This window comes from Sciurus vulgaris, assembly GCF_902686455.1.
Source record: "Sciurus vulgaris genome assembly, chromosome: 18".
NCBI classification, from domain to species: Eukaryota; Metazoa; Chordata; class Mammalia; order Rodentia; family Sciuridae; genus Sciurus; species Sciurus vulgaris.
In genome coordinates this window covers 36,078,190-36,095,438 of record NC_136479.1, presented here as the reverse complement: position 1 = coordinate 36,095,438, position 17,249 = coordinate 36,078,190, and the positions used below count along the sequence as shown (strand labels likewise).

The 17,249-nt window shown below is 53.3% G+C and overlaps 1 protein-coding gene across 3 annotated transcripts in view; it reads left to right on the top strand.

Moving 5' to 3' along the window:
- Nucleotides 1–5,532: 5,532 nt before the first annotated feature.
- Nucleotides 5,533–17,249, top strand: part of LOC306649619 (general transcription factor II-I repeat domain-containing protein 2B-like) — a 34,508-nt gene continuing 22,791 nt past the window's right edge. Inside the window, exons 1-3 of one of the 3 annotated variants that reach the window (XM_079120730.1) lie at nucleotides 5,533–5,861; nucleotides 10,632–10,735; nucleotides 14,931–15,069. In XM_079120730.1, coding sequence (XP_078976856.1) covers nucleotides 10,637–10,735; nucleotides 14,931–15,069 — 238 coding nt within the window. In that variant the 5' untranslated portion in view covers nucleotides 5,533–5,861; nucleotides 10,632–10,636. Of the gene's footprint in view, nucleotides 5,862–10,631; nucleotides 10,736–14,930; nucleotides 15,070–17,249 lie in introns of those variants that run through there. The other 2 variants (XM_079120729.1, XM_079120731.1) reach the window with 2 other exon arrangements.

Below are 17,249 nucleotides of genomic sequence, written 5' to 3'. Positions count from 1 at the left end.
ATTGTTATGGAATACATATCTTTATCAAGTGTGCGCAATTTGTTTTCCAGTGCTGGGGATGGAACCCGGGGCCCCACCGACGCCAGGCGAGCCTCTGCCACTGAGCCACACCCCAGCCCCAAATGGGTGCAGTTTTGTTTTGTTTTGTTTTGCTTTGTTTTGTTTGTACCAGGGATTGAACCCAGGGGCCCAGGGGCACTTATGCCCTGAGCTACACCCCCAGTTCTTTTAATTTTTTAGTTTGAGACACGGCCTCACTAAGTTACTAAGGCTGACCTCGAACTTGTGATCCTCCTGCCTGAGCCTCCCAAGGTGCTGGGATTACAGACGTGCACCACCACGTGCCTGGCCCCGTGTGCAGTTCTTAACTGTCCCTCCATTGCAGGATGTCCTTTTGTCTAAGTGTATGTCTTTTCTGATTCTTTTGGTTTTAAACGTCTGTTCTTTCACAAAACAGGAAATAACAGAGAGTCAGCTTTTTGAAAATGTTTGCCAAAATTTAAAAATCGGCAGTCCTAGGCGAGTCTTCCAAATTTCTAAAAGGTTCTACTTTTAAGGAGCATCCAAAACTAAAAAGCCTTGGTTTAAGATTCTGGGGACCAAAGGACAAACTGCAATGCGACCTCTGCCACTGGGTGGCAGTGTGTGTCCAGTTCTGTGGCTCCTGCTGGGGACCATCCACAGCCTGGTGTGGGGGGCGCTGAGAGATGGCTTTGTAGTCACAGTTGGCCTTTTATATTTTACTGTCAGACCTGGTTGGTGGACCCTCCCCCAGGCACATCAAAACAAGTAAATAAATTCAAAACCCTGATTGGTGTTGTAGACATTCTGCAGGGACAGGGACGTCCATCTTTGTCTAAATTTCCCCTTGGAGAAGGTGGCCCCATAGCCCAACACCAGCTTTCCCAAAGTGCCAGCCTCTGCTAATGTGACCCACACCAAATCCCACCTCCCACACCTCAGCGACGTTTTCTCGTACATTTTCTACTTTTTAAATTCATTTATATTTATATTTAGTTTGTTTTGTTTTGCTTTGCTTGGTTGAGACGGGTCTCCCGAGGTTGCCGGGGCTGGTCTCCAACTCCTGGCCCCCAGGAATCCACCTGCCTCAGCCTCCCATGCAGCTGAGACCACAGGCTGTCCGATATTTTGAGGCAGCTGAAATTCTTTCGTCTTAATATGTTTAGCCTTATGTGTTGTATTTTGCATTTATTACTTTTAATTGTACAACTGATAAACCATGCAGTTCCTTTCTAAAAAAAATTAATCAAACATTAGACATGGGTAAGACTGAAGCCCCTTTGACGGTGTAACTCCATCTGCATATTACCTTGAAAAAATGTTACTTTTGTGGTGTATTTTAAAGAAAATGGCCTAATATGTATCCCTTGCTGCAATTCCTTTGAACTCAAAACCATCCTGGAGACACTTCCTGGAGTCCTCCAGGCCTGTCCCCACTCACTGCTGCACTTCAGTGTAAATTAACTGCTCTTGCTGGGGGTAGGGTACAGGGTCGGAGTCCAGGGCTCACAAGCGAGGCCGGTGAACCGCATCCTACCTTGTTGGACACTTGGTTTGCTTCTGAGGCCGGGCTGTATATGCATTGATATTTTTCCAGATGATATCTGATTGTCCTGGAGAAATTTATTGACTAGGACAAAGGTTGTCTGAACTTAAGATGAACGTCTTCTACAGCAGTTTTCTGTTTCTGGTTCTTGTTTTTGCTTTTTTGTTTTGTTTTTGCTGTGCTGGGAGTAAACCCAGGCCCTGTGTGCCAGGCAAGCCCCTGCATCCCCTGCCAAGCAAATACGCATGCACATGATTCCCTTTGCATCCGTGGGAGGATGTCTCAGGGGTTGATGCTGATGTGTAAAAATGCAGGTTGAGAGAAAAAGCTAGTTCAGAATATTCTTTATATAGAGATTTTCAATTCGTTTTACGTAAACTGCTCGAGGATACGGTAAGATTCGTTCCTCCGTATCCCCTGCAACCAACACCCATCTGTGCATGTGCGTGGGTGTTTTACTGGCCTCCAACCTGCAGTCCTCCAGCCTCCTGGTCCTCCAGCCTCCTGGGGTCACAGGGTGCACCCCGGTCCCTGGCAGTCTTCATCAGACATCTGTCGGGCCGTGTGTCTCATTGATCTGCAGGAGTGCTTGGTATATCTGCTTAGAGACCCTTGGTCATGTGTTCAAATGTCTTCTCCTTGCTTCTCACTGACTTTACTGGCGTCCTTCATCATACAAGATTTTATTTCAATGCAGCCTGTCTTATGAATCGAATCGATGAGAACCTGTTTTCTGTCTTGTTCAGGAAGACCGTCTTCACCCCAGGTGCAGTGTTTTATACATTGAATGTGACCCTTTTCTTTTTGTATTTGGGTTTTATAGTTAGGTTGATTTTTGTGAGTGGTGGAGGCCGGGCTACATATTTATTGGTATTTTTTTTCCCAGAGGAATAGCTGATTATCCTGAAATAACTTATTGACTAGTATGGACATCATCCGAAGATTTGAAATGCTGTTTTTAGAAAATTCTTTTTAGAACATACGCTAGGTCTCCATAAACTCAGGGGTCCACTTCTGGAAGCTGCACGTTCCTGTCATTCTCTTCTTGGGCCGAGGCGACACCGTTCCAGCCGCCGTGGCTTTGTGATCTACTCTGATTTCGGTTCGTTCAAGTCTCTCAGCTCTGTTCCTCCCTGTTCTTTTTACAAAATCGACTTTGCAATTCATAACATTTACTCCTATATGAATTTTAAAAACCACCTTGTCAAGGAGCATTTTTTAAAAAATCCCACTGGGATTTTGACTGAAACTGTATTAAATTAATGAGCTAATTGAGAGAAATCAAGGAGGAGAAGTGACAGTCACAATCTTGAGTCTTCCCATCCATGAACACGGTATTCTCTAGCATCCCAGTGGCTCCTGTCTCCCACCTGACTGGAGTCCGTATCTGATTGTGGATAAATACTGTGCATTTGCTCAGAACATAAACTCCCAGCTTTGCAGGGCTGGGGTCTCCAACAAATTATTTTGTTTATGTATCCCTTTGAGTGAAATTTGTGAGCATGAAAAATATGTATGCATTATTTACACACATTGATACAAATATGTACTTTATGAAAGTTCCAAAAAATTATATAATAATGTAAAAATTAACTAAACAATACTTTTTAGGCTGGGCACTGTGGTGCAGGCCTGTAATCCCATAGGCTCGGGAGGCTGAGGCAGGAGGATTGCCAAGTTCAAAGCCAGCCTCAGCAACAGCGTGAGGTGCTAAGCAACTCAGTGAGACCCTGTCTCTAAAAAAAACACAATATAGGGCTGGGGGTGTGGCTCAGTGTTCAGGGGCCCGCGAGTTTAATCCCCAGCACCCCACTCCCCAAAAAAAGTAAATAAACAATACTTTTTAGACAAATGTTTTGTTTTGTTACTTAAAAAAACATTTGCTCTCATTAAAAATAGCATTGGTCACTGGACGGGGGCGGGGGCTCACACCTGTGGTCCGAGGGACTCGGGAGGCTGAGGCAGGAGGACCACAAGTTCAAGACCAGTCTTGTCTACTTAGCAAGGCCCTAAGCAACTTGGCAAGACCCTGTTTTTTTTTTTTTTAAAAGGCAAGAGAGAGGAGGCAGAGAACTTGGTCTGACATGAAGTGTGGAGGTCAGCTCTGGGTGGGCAGGACAGGTGATGTCACCAAGGCAGAGCCCCATGGCTGCTGGTGGCTTCATAATGACAGAGAGCCCGGAAGAGAAACCCCCAGCTGCTGTCTCTTGCTACAGGATGACGTGTCCACCCTGGGGCTCCACCGTGAAGGAAGCCGTGGCAGATGTGGCCCTCCCTTGGACCAGGAAGGGGAGTCAGAGTAACTTTGTAATTTGGAGCGTGTGTGATGGGCTGGACGCGAGGCGTCCCGGAGCCCCTGGGTCAAGGAGATGTGCTCAGGTGAGACTGCCATCACAGAGCCCTAACCTGGTCAGCCACCCTGGTTTCCATGGACCTGCAGTGGTGACTGGGCAGGTGGGGGCTGCCCTGGAAGGGCGTCTTCACCGCTGCCCAGAGCAAGTGGCGCCCCTCCATAAGCCCACCCACCATGATGCTCCAGCGCCCCTTGGGCCCAACGCAAGGGGCTCAGGGAACGACCGGCTGAACGCCCCAACAGTGGGCCAAAATAAGTCTCCGCTCCACGTTGTTCTCCCCAGGTGTCCTGGTCACAGGGAAGCCGGCGAGCACAACGGCACCTGCTATCTGCAACAGAAGGTGGACAAGGCTCGCGTCCCTCCATGGGGCCTGGAGGGAGGGAGGTGGCCCCCTTCTGCCCCCACACCCCTTCCCTCTGTCCTCTGGAGGCATCCAGGAGTCACCGCCTTCAGAGGATCTGCAGCAGGGTGGCTAACGGAGGGTGGGATTCACTGCGGGTGCACCCTACCCTTTCTGGATCGACCAGCGGGACTTTCAAGCAGTCAGAAAATATATATTTTTACTAACGCAGGGGTTATCATGTAGATTTTAGAGACTGGGCCATCCTGTGCCTAAGTAGACAAATATGAGAGTTTTACACTGGTAATTTTTGGCAACAGAATACAATTAATCCTCACTATTCCTGAGTTTTGCATTCCTGTGTTTATTGGTTAACCCAAGAGAACACTCGAGGTGTTTTCCACGCATTCGCAGATGCGCCCAGAGCAGCAAAGAGTTGAGCCGCTCACCCTGCAGGTTTCCCGTCAGAGGGCAAAGCCCTGTCTCCTTTGAACTACAAACAAGCATTTTTCTCTGGACCCAGGGCCTCACACATGCTAGGCAAGCGCTCTACCCCTGAGCCACAGCCCCGGCCCCAAGGACAGCATCTTCAACAGCCCTTTTTTAAATGCTTAAAAAGTACTTTCCCAACTAATTGTTGAATCGTTATCTTTGCTTTGAAATAACTTCTTGGGGGGTGAGGAGCAGGGGTGGGGGGCATCTGCTAGTAAATATGTCCTTGGCAGTCACTACAGAAAAAGGTAAGCTGGAATACTTGTCCTTGCAAAATAAAAACGCGTATCAGAACGCATATATTAATATCTTGACCTCGGCAGTCACGGCTGGGGAGCATCGCCCGGTGGGGATCCCGTAGGGATCGCCTGCGCCCGCTACTCCTCAGCCCAGCAGGCCGAGGCAGGAAGATGGCATGAGCCCCGGGCCTGAGGGCAGCCTGGGCAAGGTAGGAAGACCCCATCCCTCATTTAGGGAAAAAACCCCTTCCACCGTGCCTGCAACGGGTAAAGGGCCCTGCCATGCCCTCGGCTCTCCTTGGCGCATTTTAAATGAACAAGGGACCACGGCGACGGTGACGTCGGGCGGCCTGCCGGGGGGCCTCCACCTGATGGGCAGGGGATTGGCCGGCCGTGCGCCGGCTCGTCCGGGATCCCCAACAACACCCGCCGGCCTTTTTCCCTCGAGTCCCGACCTAACCTCGCCGAAGCTACAACTGCAAGCTTGTAAAAAAAAAAAAAAAAAAAAATTAAAAAGCCACACGAAGCACCAGCCAGAAACGATCCCCGGCTACGGCGGGGCACGTGTGGGCCACGCACCAGGAGGCGGCCGGGCCAGGCCGGGCGCCAGGGCCGCGCACTGCGAGCGCCGAGCGCGGTCGGTGCGGCGCGGCGCGACGCGAGCACCGGAAGCGGCGCCGCCCACTTGGGGCGCTGCGGACACGCGCGCAAGGCCGCCTTCCCGGACGCAAACAAAAAGGGGGACGGGAAAGCGCGCCAAGAGGAGGGCGAGCGAGGGGCCTCGGCCGCCGCCGCCGCCGCCCTGCGCGCCCGCCGCCGTCCTCTGGCCCGGCCTGCGACCCGCGGCAGCGCGCAGCCCGCGTCCCCAGGTGCGTAGCCGGCCCCGCCGCCGAGCGGCGCGCGTCCGCCGCAGTCCCGCGCCCGAAGGCAGGGGAGGCCGGCGCACGGCGGCTGCGGGCTCTCGGTCGCCCCGGGCCCCGGACGCGCCCCGAATCCCTGTCCCCGCGGGCAGGCCCGGTGTGGGGGTGGGGCGGGAGCCCAGCGGCGGGGCCGCGGCCGCACGCACGCACGCACGCAGCGCGCAGGCCTCTCCCCTCTGATTGGCCGAGCGAGGGCGGGGGGATGGGGGCTCGCCGGCCGTGGTGCGCACGAGGTCACGCTCCGCCTGGCGTACGTGCGGCTCCTGCGCTGCGTGCGGACGCTCCTGATTGGTCGGATGGGGAGGCGGGGCCGCCGCTGTTGCTGGGCCTCCGCTCTGGCTCCGCCCCCCGGCGTCACGCGCTCCCGGGTGGTTGTGTCAGTCTGGTCTGCTGGGTGCGGGGCCTGCCGGGAGCTGATTGTGGTCCGAGAGCCAGTCCAGACCCAGGGAGGGAAGGGTTGAAGCCGGAATGCGGCCCGGGCGGTTCCGGCTTAGCGTTCGAGGGGAACAGTAGTCTCCGAGGCTGGAAGCCCAGGTTGCTGGTTTTTTTAATCGACACACAGTCGTCATGCTTAGGGGTACAGTGTGTAGCTGTCAGATCAGAGTGACTGACATCGCTCGGAGTACTCATGCTCCCTTTATTAGGAGCAGCCAGAACCCTGCAGTTTCAAAACGCACAGCTACTCGTCGTCAGCCGCAGCCAGGCTGCTGTGCTGCAGAGCATTAGGGGTTATTCCTCGCGTCCTCCTGCTCGCTGGCCGCCTCCGGCCTTCCTCTCCCACGCTCTTGCCAGCCTCTGCGCTCTGCCTGGCCTATTTCACTTAACCTCGTGCCTTCCAGTTCCACCCCGCTGCTGCAGGTGACTGCATATCAGTCCTTCTTATGACCGAGTAACCTTCCCGTGTGTATATGTGCCACATTTTCTTTATCCATCCTCTGTTTTTGGACGTCTCGGATGGTTCCTCATTTTGGTTATTGCGAGCGGTGCTGTAAAAGGCATCCAAGTGCAGATTCCGACCTTTCGGACAGACCCAGCAGTAGGATTGCTGGATCATATGGCGTTTCTGTTTTCAAATTCTTGGGGAAACTCAGTACTGTTTTCCATAATAGCTGTAGTACTTCACGTTTCCACCAACAATGTAGGAGAGTTCCCCCCTTTTGGCATTACCACCAGCGTTTGTTATTTTTTTTTTTTTTTTAAATATGTGTGGTGCTGGGTTGGAACCCAGTGCCTCCCACTTGGTAAACAAAGGCTCCACCACTGAGCTCCTCTCCCAGCCCTTTCTTTATAATTTTATTTTGGAAGAGCTTCTTCCTCCTTTGCCCAAGCTCACCTCCAACGTTCAGTCCTGAGCCTCCCAAATAGCTGGGATTACAGGCCTGGCTATTTTTGTCTTTTTGATAATAACCATTCTATAGAAGCATGTGAGTCAACCTATGTGTATTTGAAGAAAAAAAAAAAAACTGTTTTACTTTCGTACTGATAATTTTAAAGTAAGCAGATGTCTGGATGTGAAATTGGAAATTGGCCAGTTGGAGATGGCTCACAGCTGCAAATGAAGAACTGAGCAGCCTTTTTTTTTTTTCTTTTTTTTCTTCTGCCTGGTGGTAATTTACAGTGGCCAGCGATTCAGAGTGGATCCTGCCTGCCTGACCCCCCCCACCCCGGTGCTGGGGATCAAACCCAGGGCCTTGCACATGCCAAGCACGCTCCCCACCATTGAGCTGCACCCCAGCCCTGCCCTGGCCTGTCTGTGGCCTAGCCCCTGAGGTCTGCTGCCCTGAACTGGGGCTCTCAGCCTGCACAGTCCCTTCCCTCCTCCCTCGGCTGCAGCATTGGAAGGGGTGCCCACGGCCTGCATTTCCCTGGCCCTGCGGTTGCTTACTCTGTTCCATGTTCTCTGCTCCTGCTCAAGGGTGTCTGGCTGGCTTTTTTTCTGCTGCAAGCCCTTCTGCCTGGGTGTGCAGCCTCCTCACTCGAGAGCACGGGGTAGACTCTGTCCTCTGTCTCCTCGGTCCCCTCCCTGCCCTCAGCGTAAGTTGTCACCCATTAGGGACTTGGGACCCTTGAGTTTGTAGCTTTCATTCACTGTAGACCTGAGCTGAGCGGGAGACGGCGCCTCCAGAACTAGTTAAAACCAAGCCCTCAGAGACCAAAGAATCAACCTTGGGAAGGGAAACAAATCATTTATAACACTTCAACCAGGCCTCTCTTTGAAGATGTCGGCGCTTTAATAGATGGATCACCCTCCAGATGGTGGAAAGTCGTGAGTGATGGATGTAAATTCTCCGTCGGGGCAAGGCGAACTCTGCTTGTCTGAATAGTCAGTGTTCTGCGGTCCCTGACACGTGCTTGTGACCCTGCCCTGGCAGCAAGGCAGCTGTGGACGAGAGGAGGAGTGAGTGGCCGTCTCCCAGTAGCATCTGTTCACAACTTCACGCGGTGTCTGGATTCGACCCACCAGCTGCGGTGGGTGACCCTGTCCGCAGCTGGGGAGATTTTGTTGTTTCGTTTTCTTTCTAGTTTCCATTTCCATTTTTTTTAATATATATTTTTTTACTTGTCAATGGATCCTTTATTTATTTTTATGCAGTGCTGAGGATTGAGCCCAGGGCCTCACACATGCCAGGCAAGTGCTCTGTCACTGAGCCACAGCCCCATACACTTCCAGTTTTAAAAGAGCAGAATCTAATCACTATATAAAATCTGGGCTCTAAATGAACGAACGTGCTGTTACCTTAGATGTGAGTGGAAAAGGAGGTGATCGCTTTGGTCTGTGGTACAGACTCTTACTGGGGCATCTTTAGCCTTAGTAGAATGTGAATGTTTCTTGGGAAAACATTCTGGGGATGGGAAAGGCCGCGTTCGCTCACTTTTGATCAAGTGTCGTTATCTCCAGTGTTCTGCTAGTGCCTGATGTGTGCCACTGGATAAGAAAAGACAGGGCCCCTGCCTCCGTTTGCTTCTACGTGAAGAATGGAAGTAAAACCCTGAGAATCATACCACACTTGTGTGTATTTATTTACTTACTTACCTACTTATGTTTGCAGTGCTGGGTACTGAACCAGGGTCACGTTACCACCGAGCAACCAGTCCTTTTTAGTTTTTATTTTGAGATGGGATCTCCCTGAATTGCTGAGGGTCTTGCTGAGTTGTTGAGGCTGGCCTCCAATTTGAGATCCTGCTGCCTCAGCCTCCTGAGTACCCGGGGTAGGCTTGGGCCTCCTCCCTGCCTGACATTGCTTGTGGTGCTGGGGTTGGAACCCAGGGCCTGGCACATGCCAGGCAAGTGCCTTACACTGAGCCACGCCCCAGCCCCAGGCCAAAGTTTTGATGTCACAGTCCTCTTAGGGATCGCTGTGGTGTGATCAGCAGAAAATGGTGTCTTTGCTGCCAGCTCGTGTTCAGAGGAAGGCTTTGCGGAGAGCTTCTCCATGGAAAGAGTCTTCCAGAATAAGAGAGTGGAGCTTTTAACCTGGTCGCTCTGCAGAGGCGGCTGAGGACCGTCCTGTCCTCACTCTAGGACTCGCGCCTTCTGCCGCAGGCACCTCGGACTCAGGGGCAGGGGGATGGGACCTGGAGCGTGCCATTCCCTCGAGGGTCTCTGTCGCTCGGGCCCCCACCACCCCGCGTGTGACCCCGGCGTTTGCAGGAACATGGTTCTCCCACATGGTCGCCCCGACCACCTCCCCAGATGGGGAGGGGGAGAGGGAGGCCGCTGCGCTCACACCAGCAACCGCGGTCGCCAGGCGGTGGCACCCGCAGCCCAGGAGCTGCACGCCAGCAGCCGAGTGTGGGATAAGGTCTTAGGGAAAGTACCAAAGTCACGGCCGCGGAACTCAAAGGCCTCCGTCGGTGACAGCCTCTGAGAGGCTGGGCCGCGGCTCGGGTGGAGCGTGTGCCTAGCAGCACGAGGCCCGGCCTCCGTCCAGCACCTCAGACAGGCGAGACGTCAACCTCCAGACGGCGCCAAGCCAAGGGAGCCAGCGTGGACGTGGATGGTCCTCCAGAGAGGCAGGCTGGAGGCTGGGCCTGGCGTGCGGGGGTGAAGATGGGGAGCCTGGGAGGCACCCGGTGGGAGGTGGTCAGGTGGGGGTGCTGCCCGCAGAAGGGACTCCCATCATTGTCTCAGGAGCCCACTTGGTTCCTGCGTTACAGGTTGTTATAAAGGACCAGGCTGGCCTCCCCCTGCTGTCCACTTCCTGTCCCGCCATGCCGTGTCCTCCACCTGTGCTCCCACTGTGTGAGTGCCAGCCGCTGTGCGTCCTCCCCAGAGCCTGGACCCGGGGGGCCGCCTGACCTTGGACTTTCAACCTCCAAAACTGATCTAAATAAAAGAGGTTTTTAAAGAGGAAATACCCAGCCTCTGTTGTTTTGTTATAGCAACAGAAAACACCCTGACACAGGGGTTTAACCAATTTCGGAACTGGCGCTTCTGGAGAAGTGGACAGGGACAACAAAGTTGTGTCTGCCGACGAAGGGCTGGAAAAACCTCTCTGAACAAGGAAGGGATCACGTAGAAAAATGCGCTCCCTGGGGCAGGTGTCAGGCGCTTCCTGGGAGCGCGGCATTCGGGGTCTCAGGCCAGGCGTCACACGCCTCCAAGTTGAGCTCCTTCAGCACAGGACGGTCTGGACCACCTCTGTGGCCCTGGCAGCGCGGACGCAGGCCAGGACCCGGGTGTCTGTCACTCACGTCCACGTTGCTTCTCTTGCACAGGGATCATGGCCCAGGTCGCGATGTCCACCCTGCCCGTTGAGGATGAGGAGTCTTCGGAGAGCAGGATGGTGGTGACCTTCCTCATGTCTGCCCTCGAGTCCATGGTGAGGTGGTCTGTGGCTCTGCCACGTTCTCTGTCAGCTCTCGTTGGCATGGACGGTGGAGCACTTCCGTGTCCCTGTGGGTGTTGATGTGCTTCTGTGTCCCTGGCTGACGGGTGTGATCCAGGCGACTCACCCCAGCCCGGGGCTTGTTTTGTCTCCTCCTAGGGACAGGCCGGCTTGTCAGATGGTGACTTTTTAACATTATGGACGTAACATACACATTTGAGCTTTCCAGGTGGGAGATTTAATGAAGGAACCTTTGCTACCTTTCTTTTTTTAACCTGATATTGATGGACCTTTATTTTATTCATTGTTTATATGTGGTGCTGAGGATCGAACCCAGTGCCTCACACATGCCAGGCTAGCGTGCCACCCCTGAGCCCCGCCGCCCCAGCCCCCATGTTACCTTTTGAAAAATATTTTCCTGGTGCAGCTTCAGGGGAAGATCGATGCCGGGCACAGTGCCAATTATGCCAGTGATCCCAGTGACCCGAGAGGCTGAGGCAGGAGGATTGCAAGTTCAAAGCCAGCCTCAGCAACTCAGAGAGGCCCTGTCTCAAAATAAAAAGGTCTGGGGGTGTGGCTCAGTGGTGATGTGCCCTGGGTTCAGTCCCCTGTATTGAAAGATAAATAAATGAGACCTGACTTCACCTGGTGGGTGGAAATTGGCTGAGAAATTCACACAACCTCCAAGTGTCTGATCAGAAGACGCTTATTGATTTAAGCAGAATCAGGGGCTCCACGGGGGAGACACCTGGCAGCCACCGCCCCATGCAGTGGGTCAGAGGCCTCGTCTCCAGTCCAGGGAAATAGCGACAGTGACCCCCGTTTCCTGAGCTGGAGCACCTGAGGGATAGCAGCACCATGTCCTTCCTGCCCCAGAGGGAACCTGGATCTGGGGAGGAGGCCTCCACCAGCCAACCGAGGGTCAGTCTACCAAGTCCTGGGGTCTGGCAGGAACAGAGAGAGCCCGGCCAGGTCCACGGAGGCGGAAGGGAAAGGACAGCCAGACAGGAGGATGGCCCTGGATTGGACTTTGGGCCAAAATAAAGATCAATAAAACAGAATAAAAATTCTCACTTCAGTGTGTGCATATATTTTTTCCTTTCCTGTCAGGAACATCATTGGGTCAGCTGGCAAAATACCAAACAGGAGAGGACAGGCCAGCAGAATCCAAAGTGCCCCTTGAGGTGAAAAGCCGGGCGTCGGGCGTCCTCTGTGCGCCCTCCCGGTGGCTCTGTGTTCTCAGGAGAGCCCTGGGCGGCGCGGGGAGCGTCCCGAGACTTTCCACGGCGCGGCTGCAGGTCTTGCCTTGGGTTCTGTTCTTGGAAAGGAGTCGCTCAGCTTGGCCCACAGGACCAGCCTGGGTGCTAGTGACCAAGAGCCGAGGAGTCCTCAGAGGCTGTCATGGGAGACAGCGTAGGGATGTCCACGGGCCCCGGCTCAGTGGCGGAGCGCTGGCCTCGCAGTGTGAGGCCCTGGGTTCAAATCTCAGCATCCCGTGTAAATAAATAAATAAAGGTCCATCAACAACTAAAAAATATGAACCCAAAGACCGTCCAGAGGTGAAATGGTCAGGTTATGAGAGATGCAGCCATTCAGTGGTGAAGCCACTGGTATGCAGTCGTTGGGGTGGTACGTCGTTGGGGTGCTACGGTGGCCAGGTAGGGAGGAAGGGCGCCGAGGGTTCAGGGCGGCGTGACCCTGGGGCATGTACTTTGTCCTTGGTGAGCAGAACTCTCGGCCTCTGAGCCACGTCGCGAGCAGCTTTTGTCTGCCATAGCCTTCCGCTTGGTGTCCGGCCTCTGTTCAGGCCCAGAGCTGTGGCGTCCACCAGCCGCGGGCTGCACCTCCGAAACCGTGAGCCCAAGGACCTTCCCCTCCTCTCCGTTGCTCTCGGCAGTAATTTTGGTCACGGTGACCCAACAGTGACGACGGCCTCTGCCCCGGTGGTGGCAGGAGTGGACAAGACTTCCCAGGGTGCCGTCTGCATCGTGTCTCAAGAGCCTTCAAGGAATGCGGGGCTGGGCTGGGGGCACAGCAGCTGCCTGGCACGTGTGAGCAGGGGCTCAATCCTAGCACCACATAAAAACGGACAAAACGAAGGCACTCTGTCCGTCTGCAACCACGGAAAACAATTCACAAAAAGAATTTAGCTTCTTTGATTGGAGGTATGAGTCCGTCAGTAATCAAACATGCTCAGAAATATTTACATCCGTGCCCCTTGATTGTAGTGCTGTTATTTATGATAGGAAAAAGACCCTTCAGTGATGTCCCGGTTAAACCAGGTGTGTACACCGCGCAGCATCGTAGGTGCTCATTTAAAGGTTCTGTTTTTTGGGACCATGTCATTGCATTTTGAGAAATGCTCAAAAATGAATGCCAAGGAAATAAATCAGAAGACCAACCTGTGTTCAGTGGTATAATTCCAATTTTGTTTTTAAACATTTGTATGCCGCTCATGACCAACCTGGGCAACACGGTGTGGCCCTGTCCCCAGACAAACACACATCTACGCATGTGTAAGTGTGTTTCTGGACGTGTGTGGTGGTTATTCTTGGTAAAGGGTTTGTGGTGATTTTTCTTCTGTGTACTTTTCTGTATCTTGTGGGTTTTTTCTCCTTTCGTGGTACCAGGGAGTCAACCGAGGGGCACTCTACCACTGAGCTACATCCCCAGCCCTTTTAATTTTTTCTTTTGAGACACAGTTTCACTACGTTGCTGAGGCTGGCCTCCAACTTGAGATCCTCCTGCCTCAGCCTCCCAAGTAGCTGGGATTTCAGGTGTGCACCACCATGCCCAGCGACTACAGTTTTTATAATACACGTTTTACAATGAGAAGAAAATGCTTTGTTTGGGGCAGTGCTGGGGTTGGAACCCAGGGCCTCACGCATGCTAGGCAAGAGTTCTACCAAAGAGCTGCATCCCAGGCCCCAAAAGGGCTTTAAAAAAGAGGTTTTCTACTAATGAAGACCCTAAGTAAGGCTGAAAACCAGTGATCTCACTTGAGACCAGAGTCCTTATTTCAGAGAGATCAAGTATTGGATTTGGTTCATGTGACGTAAAAAAGCAGATTTGTCACAAACCCAGTGGGGCTTAAGCTCCCAGGCCTGCCCCTGCCGGGCCTCGCCCGTCCCAGAGACACCCAATGAGGGCTGTCAAGCAGGCCTGGAGGCCCTGTCTCCTTGGCTCTGGCGTCCTCTCCAACACAGCCCCGGGGGCCACTGTGACAAGCTGCCACAAACCCCGCGGCTTCAAGACGACATGGTCTATTCGCTGCTCGTTCTGGAGGCCAGAAGCCAGGCGGGGTTTCACGGGGCCAAAGGCGAGGGAGGTCTCCCTCCGAGACCCCCCCCCCGCCCTTCCAGCTGCGCTAGGCCACACTGGCCCTTCCCAGTAGCGGCATCGTGCTGACCTCCGAGTCCAACATCATGTCTCTGTCCTGGCGGTGACTCGGGGTCCCCTGGTCATCCAGGGCCCTCTGCTTCTCAAGATCCTCAGCGTCACCTCTGCGGCAAAGTCCCTTTTGCTTTGTGAGGTCCCGTGTCCACAGGAGCTGGGGCGGAGGTCACGGATTCTTGGGGATCTATCTTTCTGTCCCCACGGCCCCCGAGTCAGGTCGCATTGGAGAGGGCGTGGCACCTCGGGGTGTGTATCGGGGAAGGTGAGTTGAGGGACCTTGGTTTCCGCGAGCGCCTGGGCTGGGCGTTACCTCTGCGCCCAGGTGAGCCGCAGCCTGCGCCAGGTGGAAAGAGGAGGAGGGCGTCCTGGGCTTCTGCTGGCCGGGAGAGTCTTCCAGCCGCTGAGATGGCGCCTTTGCAAAGGAGGCTTTGCAGCGATTATCGGGCTGTGTCTGTGGGGACTTGAACCCGTGGCATCGCCCCAGACAGCAAGCGCGTCCCTTTGAATTTTGCCGCTCCCTGCGTCTCTGTCATGGACGACAGTGCGCCAACCGCGCTGGAATGTCAAACTCTGCCTTCCGCGGACGTGATGCTGTGAAATGGTCCAGAGGCAGAGTCTGCGTCCAGAGGGCAGGAGAGAGGCCGGCGGGGTGACGCCTGGCTCCTTAAGGTGCTCCTCGGGCCTCACCATCCTGGGGCTGGCAGATGCCCCTCCTCCCGCCCCATCTCCTGCTCCTCTCCCAGACTCCAGATCCGCCCGTGTCGGTCGACAGCATCTGCTGTTTCTCTTGCAGTGTAAAGAGCTGGCCAAGTCCAAGGCCGAAGTGGCCTGCATCGCGGTGTACGAGACAGACGTGTTCGTGGTGGGCAGCGAGCGGGGATGCGCCTTCGTCAACGCCAGGAAGGACCTGCAGAGGGACTTTGCCAGATACTGTAGGTGCTCGGCATTTCTCCGCGTCCCGCGCATCCCAAGAGGCTTGTGGGCCCGGCTCATGTCCTGGTGCCAAGATCCCTGCGTCACCCTGAGAATGTGTGCTGTGTGGTGTTGTGCACTGTGGCGTGGTGCTGTGTGCTGTGTGTTGTGTGGTGTGTGGTGTTGTGTGGTGCTGTGTGGTGTTTATGGTGCTGTGTGGTGTGGTGCTGTGTGGTGCTGTGTGGTTTTGTGTGGTGTTGTGTGTTGTGTGGTGTTGTGTGGTGTGTGCTGTGTGGTGTTGTGTGGTGTGGTGTTGTGTGCTGTGTGGTGTGTGGTACTGGGAGGGAACCCGGGCTCTTCCACGGAGCTGAGCCACATCCCCTGCCCTTTTTATTCACGTTGGGACAGGGTCTTGCGCAGTTGCCCCATCTGGCCCTGAGTTGGCGGCCCTCCTGCCTTGGCTTCCCGGGTCGCTAGGTTCACAGGTGTGCACTCTGCACCCGACTCTGTTCTTTGTGTGTTTGTTGTCATTGCTCCGGGACCTTCAGGGCCTTCAGCAGACCACCGTGTGTTCAGGTGCCTGGGGAACCAGGGAGCATTTGTACCTTATGTCAGGGACGCCTTCAGGTGTGGATGCTGACACCTGCCCAGTTACCCTCCCTACCGAGGATCCAGTTGGCGATTTAGGATTCCTCGGAATCAAAAAAGGAAAAAGCCAGGTACGATGGCACACGCCTGTGATCCCAGCGGCTTGGGAGGCTGGGGCAGGAGGATTGCCAGTTCAGAGCCAGCCTCAGCAACTTAGCGGGGCCCTAAACGACTCAGCCAAACCCCGTCTCTAAATAAAAAGTTAAAAAAGGGCTGGGATGTGACTGAGTGGTTAAGCACCCCTGGGTTCAACCCCTGGTACAAAAAAATGGGAAAAAAACCAGAAAGTTTTGTCAGAGGTCATAAGGGCGAGTGTGTATTTTTGCACACTATAGTTTACACAGATACCTCACAGGTTTGCAGGGTGTGTGTGTGTGTGTGTGTGTGTGTGTGTTTAATTTTACCCCAAAACACTCACCTTTTCGTCTGACACCCTGTCTGTGCTGTGTCCATGCTGCATGAGGCCTCTGCTTTCTTACTTTGATGCCGGTGTGTGCAAGACACGTATTGCTGTCTCCAGTTTTGTTTCCCATGTAAATAATTTGTGTTTTCTCTTTTATCCTAAATACCTCTTGGACAAGACGAGCCAACTTTTGGCTTTATTCTTCTCTCTTCTTTGTAATGTCTGTTCTCTTTATTACTGACCCACGTGTATTTTTAACTGGGTTTAATTTCTTTTCTGTCTTCTTGGTTCGATAGCTCAGGTCGTTGACTTTTTCCACTTTATGTGTTTAAAGTTAGGATTTTCCCCCTAGGTTACATGTTTGCCTTCCACTTTGGATAGGTGTTCGTGATCAGGTAGCTCAAAAGATTTTCTTAGTCCTAGTATGTTGCTTGCTTTCTGAATACATGGGGACTTTTTTGGGTTATCAATTTCTAATTAAATCCCATCGCAGTCTAAAAAAGAGCTCCAGGTGATTTCAGTCCTTTTGAGTTTATCAAAACCTGATGCGTGGCTTAATGTATCACTTGTATTGGTAAATACTTCACGTGCGATTTAAAGACTGCTGGGTTCTGCAGTTAATAGGCCAAACAGGTCAAGTTGTCGAGTCGTGTTATCCACCCATTGTCTCTACCCTTTCTGGTTTTTGTCTGCTTTTCTGTTAACATTTCTAAGCTGGGCGTGGTGGCACACACCTGTAATCCAGCTACCGGGGATTGAGTGAAACAGACCTCTAGAACTTTCACGTCTTGCAGATCTGAACGTTATCCTCAATGATCAGTATCTCCTCCCAGCACCCCCGCCCAGCCCTGCCACCTGCCGTCCTACCTTCTGCCTCTGTGCATTCTGCTGTTTTAAATATCTCACACAAACGGAACCAGACTCTACATATGACCCTAACTTTTGAAGGATAGCTTTTCCGAACATGGTATTCTTGGTGGAGAGTTTTATTTCTTCTTCTTCTTCTTTCAGCACTGTGAAAACATCACCCCATTCTTTTTGGCCTGCAGAATTTCTGCTGAGAACTCTGCCAGTCATCTTATGGAATCTTCTCCGTGGGTGATAAATCAGTTTTCTCTCGCTGCTTTCAAGGTTCTGTCTGTCTTTGAA